Source organism: Lytechinus variegatus, chromosome 17 (assembly GCF_018143015.1).
Source record: "Lytechinus variegatus isolate NC3 chromosome 17, Lvar_3.0, whole genome shotgun sequence".
Lineage (NCBI taxonomy): Eukaryota > Metazoa > Echinodermata > Echinoidea > Temnopleuroida > Toxopneustidae > Lytechinus > Lytechinus variegatus.
This window is the reverse complement of record NC_054756.1, coordinates 18,591,290-18,600,805: the sequence shown is the minus strand read 5'-3', so window position 1 is coordinate 18,600,805 and position 9,516 is coordinate 18,591,290. Positions and strand designations below refer to the sequence as shown.

The window sequence follows — 9,516 nt, the reverse complement described above, 5'->3', positions numbered from 1 at the left end:
AAGAATGCGATCTATGCAGGAACAGATCTGTACAGCAAAACATTGCTTGTAAATTTTACACAACGCTTTCACAATCATATAATACAAATCAAACTTTGTTGTTTGGTATTTTAAACACTTGTTAAAACTGTAAGGTTCATAAAGTAAACAAAACGTTGAATCAAAATTTCAAACAGCGTTTTCTTTATAGGACAGAAAGACCCAGAGGAGACGGATAAACATGCTTAGGATTAGAAAAATGATCAGATATCAAGAAATAGAAGGAAGAGAGGGTGCACATAAGAAGGGAAGACAATTATGAATGAACGAACGGGCGACGACTGCCCTCTTATAAAAGGAGAATGATAAACTGTGGCTTGTGTTAAAGCAGAAAATGTAGAATAGTATCAACGAAATATTCAGAAAAAGTGAACAAACAGGAAGAAAATAATGAGTATTTGAATGAAGAGAACACCAGGACAATAATGTCATGGCGATCCTCATATTGCCCATGACTGTTGGCTAAGCGAACAAGACCTGTGATGCCATTTATGTACAGCAATCCCGATTGCAAATCTGAAAACATAACCTACCCCGAAACTTCGCACTTTTTGCTCATTCTAATAGGCAAACAGAGCATCCATGATGATGCCTTGAAACCTGTATATGGCCTCTCATTGTATAAAAACAACATCATTCTGATCTTGCGACAGACTAAATTAAGATAACAGAAAACAATAAATGAAATACGCATTTAAGTAATGGGAAAAGATGACATCGCAGTTCTTGGTTGCCTTGCCAAATGGAGGATCTATACAGCTGCAGCAGTGATCTCAATTATACAAATACTCGGAACTTTCGTATCCTTCATTCAATCTTATGTAAAACCTCATTTGGGCGATTCCATACGTGCCGTACGGGACATTTTGTCAACAATTTCTAGTCTCTTAGCTGATCGCTTGAACAAGGAAAAATTATTTTTGGTCAATAATAAAGTAATAGTGGGTAGTCATGTGAAAAAGTAATTACCAACAAAAAATATTTGATTATGGCTGAATTAAGGGCGAAAATGTTGTGTGTCGTACGGGACTCAGAAATGTCCCGTACAACCGGAACATTTTCACCTCTAATCCACTCATGTACAGCATATTTTTGTTGGATGTCAATTTTTCATATGTCTACCCAGTAGTTCTCTATTATTACCACAAAACAAATTTTCTCTTTTGTTTGTTTGGACAATAGGTTGAAAAAATGTTGCAAAAATAGCTGATTTTCTAGCATCGAATCGCCCATTTGTCTACTTCCTTGGTTTTTCTCTTTTGTTTCAAGTGTTTAATTCTCCTCTAAAGTATTGAGGGAAAATGGGGGTAAAACGGTCACTGAAAAATGAAAGTAGAAATAAAAAGAAAATAACTAATAAACAGTTTGGGCTGGTTCACCATTGCACCGCTCCCTCCTCAGTCCACACACACACCACGCAAAAATTATCCTGGCATTACCACTGGAAATAAAGAGAAAAAACTTAATTCAGATTATTTTGATAAAGATTTTTTTAAAGTAAATTTAGTCTTTCTCCCTGATAATGTAACTTTAAGAGAGATTTCAACCTGGGGAGCGTTTCATGAAAGGACTTGTCGGACGTTTTATCCGACAAGTCCCATTTTATCCGACAGTTACCATAGTAACAGTGCCTCACAGCCAATCAGAGTCAGAGAAAGATGTCAGATCTGACAACTTGTCGGACAAAAATGTTGATGAAACACTCCCCTGGTGCCAAGTTGGAATAACCTTCCCATCTCCCCAAGAATAGAAGAGCAATAATTCATATCAATCCAAAAGACAAACAAGCAATATCGTTTTCAACAAAATTAATGTTTTGATCCATAAAATGCATTGTACAATGTTCTATATTTCCTTTCTTATTTTGGTTATACATTTATCATCTATCTCCATTTTATTACATCTTTTGACTCTATATGTAATGTATTTCAATTTTGTTAGGATTATTTCCTCCCGCCAAAGATATTCGTTAATACCGTGTTCGTTTGTACTTGGGTACTAGATGTGTTTTTATGTTGAATTATGAAATAAATGAATTGAATAAAATGTGCGTGTGTGGGTGGATGTGTGATTAATTTGCCCCTAGTTGATCACGGGCGTCAATACATGCATTACGTTCTAATACGATATATATATATATATACATGTACATATATATATATATATATATATATATATATATATATATATATATATATATATATATATATATATATATATATATATATATATATACACATATATATATATATATATTATATATATACATATATATATATATATGTATGTATATTGCTACTTTCAAAAAAAATATTACTGATACCACCATCGTCCTAACAAAAAGTTAGGCTTATCAAAAAATAAGTCCACTCCAATTCAAAAGTTGATTTTGAATAAAAAGGAGAAAAATCCAACAAGCATAGCACTGAAAATTTAATCAAAATCGGACGTAAATAAGTTATGATATTTTAAAGTTTTGCTTAATCTTACGAAAGAGTTGTATGCACATCCTGGTCAGTATGCAAATGAGCAGACTGATGACGTCATTAACTCACTATTTTTGTATTTTATTATAAGAAATATGAAAATTAAAAGTTTCTCCTCATTGGCATGTGAAAATTGTTTGTATTCCTCCCTGAACGTGTGGATTGTGGAATGACCATTGTTTTAACAGTTTATGATTAAGTCAAGTTGGTACTTATTGTCAAATCTGTAAAAATTGAAACATTGTATAATTCAAACAATAAAAACAAAAGAACTAGGAAGTGAGGGACATCATCGACTCTCTTATTGGCATATCAATGATTCGTGCATACAACTGTTTTGTGAAAAATAAGGGAAACTTAGAAATGTCATAAATGTCTTTTTTTCATCCAATTTTGATTTTTCAGCGTTATGCTTGTTTGATTTTTCTCGTTCATTTCCATTCAACAATTTCCTGGGGTGGACCTGACCTTTAATACAGTAAACAGCTAGTATTCCAAATGCGTTTTCTACTCAATAGCGTGGTTTCCATTGAATACACAAAAAGCATTATGATATCTTCTAGGGACATGAGCTGTCTTTTCCGCCTCCATTCACAAACAGACGTCATAGGCTATTTTAGGTCAAGTGCATGCGATATGTAGACAAAAAAAAATCGAAGCCAACGCGTTATTCACTTGTCTATTCTAAAGCAGAAGTGTGTTCATAACGGATCGGTTTTTTATTGGTAATGGCTGATCAAGGAATGGCAACGACAGCCAAGCCCGGTCGCATAGGATTATGGTGTGTGCCCAGATCTACCTCAACGTTACTGGCGAAATGTCTGAGTGCCATCGAGGGGATCGAAGTCCACTTGGATGTCTACTCGTATGCCTCGACGTTCAGGGGGTTGTATGAGACATCAACGGGAAAGGAGTTACCTTCTGATCTGATTGGCAACGAGTCGGTGTACGAGGAGGCCAATGACGTATGGGAGAAAAACGTTGGCAATAGAGACCTGATCCCGAGAAAGACTTCGTAAGTGCCTTGTAGGAATCTATCCATATAACTGATTTTTTGTTTATGTGTCAATCAAAATACAATATTTTGTATATATAGCCTATAGCTAGGCCCTATTATTAATTCAATAGAAAATTATTTTCAAAGCATACAGCAAACATGAACAGACAAAATTGGTAATTAATTAAACCTATGCTCTGGTGTAGGGCAACCTGTCAATGTCAAGTATAATATAAGTAGAGGGAGGTAAGTGTTTTTATACATAAATATGTATGTATGTGTATGTATGTGTATATATATATATATATATATATATATATACACATACACATGCACCCATACATACACCTATAAACACATACATACATACATACATATTTATGTATACAAACACTCACCTTCCTCTTACATTATATACGACATATGAAGAGCTCACTTGCAAAAGGGGTTAGGTCCATTTTTCATCAAATTAGTTTTTTGTCTCAATGTATAGATAATTAGTAGCTCTATAAGATGATACCAAAGAAAAAAAATGAAATTCTGATTAAAAAATGATCTAAAATGGCAAAGAAAATCGATTTTTTTTCAAGTTGCAAAAGGGGTTAGGTCCACACAATTTTTTGGAAAAGAACATTTTGAAAAATATGAAGACAGATAGATTTCTTTATACCCAATGTTATGTTCTCATGGTTAGGGTAAAAAATTAATTTCACATAAGAATATTTCAATAGGGGAGAATAAAAAAAAAATATTTTCTTGGAGTGGACCTAACCCCTTTAGCAAACAAACTCTTCTGAAGAGCTCATTTGTCAAAGGGGTTAGGTCCATTGTTCATAAATTTTATTGCTTTCTGTCTCAAAACCTCTAAATTTTAAGTCGCTCTGATGAAAACGAAGAAAATTTGAAATTCAAATAAAAACGTGAATAAAAGTGGCAAAGAAAAATCACAATTTTAATAACAATAGATTGGAGTCCTTTCAGTTTACTTGCAAAAGGGGTTAGGTCCACAATGATAATTTTCAATATAATATATGGGGAAAAATAAAGACAGGTAGAATTCTTGTATACCTAATTTTATGTTCACAAGATAGGGTAGTAGATCATGACAATTTAGTTTCTCATAAGAATATTGCAATAAGTGAGAATAAAAAACATGTTTTTTCTCGGAAGGATCCAAAATGGACCTAACCCCTTTTGCAACTAAACTCTTCATATATGGGAAAAAGACGGACAGAGAGGGAAAGGGGAATCGGGAGAGAATCAAAGGGAGAAAAAGAGGAAAGGGAATGGTCGTTTAATTATTGTGTCTTTTCAGCGTTGCCGCACCCAAGTGCACATGAATAGCATGATTGTCCAAGTGAAATAATTTGAATAATCCTGATTATTATTTTTTAATTCATTTTTCATTTACTAATCGTTTCGAGTAAAAAGCTATCTAGCGCCCATTCCACCGGATTGTGTAGACATAATAATGTACGTTATCTCTCTTAGAATAGACTTTCTTTAATAGGGTACTGTACTCCCCGCTCTACTCATGACATTGGCAAAAGATTGTTACACAACTTTATGGCGCAGTCACATTCCCTCCTTCGGCGGCCGTACGACGAGTCGAAAACAGCCAGCTACATACAGGTGGTTTGAACAAAAGGGTCTGTTGTTTTACTCACCGTTTGGCTGCCGTAGGGGAAATGTGACTGCAGCATACCTGCTAGAATTTATCCAAGTATTTTCAGAGCGTCAGGAAAGTCACGTTGAGAATTTCTTGTTGATGTTGGTTAATGTTTGTATTTTATTTGTTATTCATCATTAATTCACCCCTCACACACTTAATATTTACAGATATCAAACTATCAAAGAGGACCTAGAAAAAGCCAGTGCCAAGTATGTTCTCATCAAAGAAATGGGAGTTCTCCCCATTGACCCCAAATTCTACCCAGAAGGCTACAAATTCGCTTTTCTGATCCGGGATCCATCCCGAGTCTACGTTTCGGCTCGTAAATCGATGGGGGCGAAGTATGTCGAAACGGGAATGGTCCCGTCCGAGGCCGATTACGATCTCATCCGAGATGACCAGCTTGATAGTCAACCAATGAAATGGTTCGAAAGGGAGCATGCGCTGTGGAAGCATGTCAAAGCAAACATCGACCCGGATCCGATTATAATCGACACGTCGGATATCATGTCAAGACCGGGACCGACTATCAAAGCATTCTGCGATGCCGTTGGCCTTCCATACAGCGATGGTCTTCTGCAGATGAAGCCACTAACTGAAATGCCCAGTAACTTTGTGACTGCAGCAGAAAATCTATTCACTGATATGTCCGCATTTTATGAGAGAGCCTTCAAGAGTACACAGATTATTCCGCCGAAGGATGTTGGTCCTATACCGCGTGACCAACTTTCCGATGACGTCGGTCGTTGTGTGGACTACTCCATGCCTTTTTACCGTGAAATGTTTGAAAGTAGACTCCACATTCCATAATGACACTGTAAAGGCTCATAATTTGACGTATGATATTGTTATCGATCATTGAATCATTAAGCTTCTTTAGAACGACAACCCGTAACTGTCTTATCATTAATATGCGGCAATGAATGAGCCGAAAAGGGAAAGCAAGGCAAAGATGAAAATGCAAACTAGTAACTATATTATATTCGGAAAATGTTGATCAAGCATGAAGCATTTGATTAATTAACAGAGAAACGAAAAGTAGGTAGAGACGTTAATTCTTTATTTTTAAAACGGTTGGACACTAATCCATGAGTGTGTTTGTTTATTTGATGCAATAAAGGGGAAGTTCACTCTCCTGACCGACAAAATTATTGTACAAATAGCAAAACAAATTGAAAAAAATACTGGTGAAAAATTGAGGAAAATCAATCAAAGATTAAGAAAGTTATCGGAATTTGGAATTTCACGTTCCAATGGCAAGATCTTGGATCCGAGATCTTGCCATCTGGTCATCTCTCCCACAAGATGTAAACATGACGAGATCCAAGATCTTGCCATCTTATCATTTTCCCTAAGAGATGTAGATATAACGAGATCGTTATATGAACATCACGGGCCCGTTTCATAAAGGACTTGTAACTGTTATAAATTTTGACATTATGGCAACTACCATGGAAAGCTTGATTCTGATTGGCTGATGAGCCCTGTTGTCATGGTATTTGCCATTATGGCAAACTTACAACAGTTGCAAGTCCTTCATGAAACGGGCCCCTGGATGGCACTTTTAGGCTTCCATGAAAGCTAACGGAGCTCCGTAACACAAAGGCTTGCAATCAATCGCTAAATACCAATGACCAATCAAGATCATCGTTGCATGCGCAATCAATCAATGCTGTTCTTTCATATTTGGAATTCATCGCAAACCTTTGTATTATTACGGTCTTACGGAGCACATGGGACCGTAACACAAAGCTTAGCAATTATCGTAGAACTTTTCCCTACGATTAATTCCATTGTCTACAATGTACAATCAATCGTAAAAATCAAGCGTACGATTAATCGCTAGTGTGTTACAGGACCCGGATGTTCATTTCTCCTTTCGTCTACCGCAAGCGATCAGGTATTAAAACTTACTATCTGAACCAAAAATCCGATCTATTTATTCATCACTTTTTAATTATGGAATATTTCAAACACCATTACCATCATAGCAATTTTTCGTTCATACTTGGGCGAGAAATCGACGTTTTTGTTGAATGTATGAAAAGACGATTATTTGCCTGAAAATGCAGAAATAAAATGAAAGAAAAAAAACTTCGAGTTAAATTTTCGATCTTTTATTTAGATCATCGATCTGCACTGTAAAAAATATTGGGTAAAGTTTTTACCACCACGTGGGTGTCCAACCAATTTTGGGCAGTATTTACCCAATGCGGGAAGCATATTGTCCAGTAAGGTTTAAAAAAATTGGCAGCAATTACTTAAGAATGGTCAAAATTTTCATTACACTGGATAAATAAAATGCCCACTGAATGAAAAGAAATGCCCAATGTTGGTAGGACACATAATTGCCCCCATGGAGCACTTTTACCTAAGCAGAAACTAAATATGTAAAGAAAACAGGTTGTATAAACCTGTAAACGGGGTTTCAAAAGAAAATGATCACACTTTTACAAAGATATCTAGTGCTGAAACTTATTTCGTCATAATGGAGGCAGATCATTGACACATACATGAAAAAATTTAAAGAAATATGATTTCATGTAAAAACAAGAAAAAGCAGTGGGGATGTGACATCACAGCCCACCTAATGAAAATTCATGACAACGTGCCTATGACTGTTTTCACAAAATATTGCGAAAATTTAAAATACATTAACTTTGTTATCCGATTAAGATGAAATTTTCAGCATTTTTCTCTGTGAATTTTACGTTACTCTTTGAGATATGAATATCCTTTAGCCCAGAGCATCCTGATTTTTGGTGTACAATACTTTCCTGCATCAAACAATAGAGGGCGCGCTAATCCAAATAGTAATTTCTTGCAAGCCTAAAAATTGGAAACAGTGTTTCCACTCTTCCCGAAATTCGGGAAATTTCAGGAAATTTTGACTTTTTCCAGGATAGGTTCGGGGAGTGAAAATATTCCAGGAAATTTCGGGAAATCCAAAAATTACAAGTAAACAATTCAATGTAGAAACTATCAATATTCATGATATTCAGGTTACATTTTAATGTTTTTTTCACAGCCATACGTACATGTAGCTCAAAATTTTCGTGATACGATTGGCTCATTACCATTTATTTCGTATTATTTTATTTGTTTACTTTATCTCAATGATCCCTGAAACGAGAGTGGATTCAGATTAACATGTGATTTTTCTGCGCAAATCGTTTCTGATAGGCCTCAATATTTATTGTAATCTGCCATGCGTGAATGATTTGCTAAGCTGTTGGTCTCAAATTAAAGACGAGATTCCATCCTTACCACAAGTATCGAAATCATAGTAAAAACATGGTTAATAATTTAAGTTGTGAAATCTATGAAAAACGGGTTTCCTTTTCAGTGGAGACACTTTGATATTATATATCTCTTATATAGGCAGAGATTGCAGAGCCCACTCTTTCTTAGGTTAATTGGACTTCTTTTCTAGAAAAGAAAGGATAAAAAAGAAGTTAATACTAGCATATTTTTCCTTAAAACTGGGGATTTTGGAAAGTGTCAATGTATTTTTTTTACTCACATGGTATATAATCATATGAAGACCTATTTTAGACCATTTCAGAACGGATTTAGATTTTTTTATTATGCCCCCTCCCATTTCCCTGCCCTTTTGACTTCAAATAAGTTTGGATTTCAATTTCATGATCAAATACCTAAATGTGCCCTCATTTCTAGCCTGGCTTGTTAAAAGCTCTTTATTGAAGGAAATATTTTCATGTGTGGGTTCGTCTAATATAGTCGAAATTGGACATTTGGTTTCATCTCAAAATCTTGACTTTAAAAAGAACACAAATATTGTTTGATATTTATTCAAATAATTACTTTCATATTTTATTTGCACATATGCAACAAAAAACAATATAATCTGTGAATTCTTCAAACACCTGGGGCCCGTAACACAAAGCTTAGCAATGATCATAGAAACATATTTCTACAATTGATTCCACTGACTACAATACACAATCAATCGTAAAAATCAAGCATATGATACGATTAATCGCTAACCTTTGTGTTACGGGTCATTGAACATCTTTTTTCACAAACTTTCATAAATCTCGAACAAATTTCCATTAAACCTGAACACAATCCTTCTTTATATGGAGTTACATGACAAAGAGAGAGAAACACCGTTTTCAAAGTGTATTTTGATACAAAATACAAACGTTAGGAAATTTGGGATCTTACAGCCTACATGTATTTCCCTGCAATATCCAATATACTATAGAATCAATCTTCCAATTGGATCCGCTGTTGTATTGAGAGACCAAACATTACAATTTACATCATTGTTACAGTGCAAGAATGCCCTTAACACCGCA

General features: G+C 35.1%; 1 protein-coding gene across 1 annotated transcript; it reads left to right on the top strand.

The window, feature by feature from the left end:
* The first annotated feature begins 3,205 nt into the window (after positions 1 to 3,205).
* LOC121430840 lies at positions 3,206 to 6,136 on the top strand. The gene is made up of 2 exons (XM_041628260.1): positions 3,206 to 3,540; positions 5,362 to 6,136. Exons 1-2 carry the CDS (start codon positions 3,254 to 3,256, stop codon positions 6,002 to 6,004), a joined length of 930 nt encoding a protein of 309 aa, XP_041484194.1. The 5' UTR covers positions 3,206 to 3,253; the 3' UTR covers positions 6,005 to 6,136.
* The last annotated feature ends 3,380 nt before the right edge of the window (positions 6,137 to 9,516 follow it).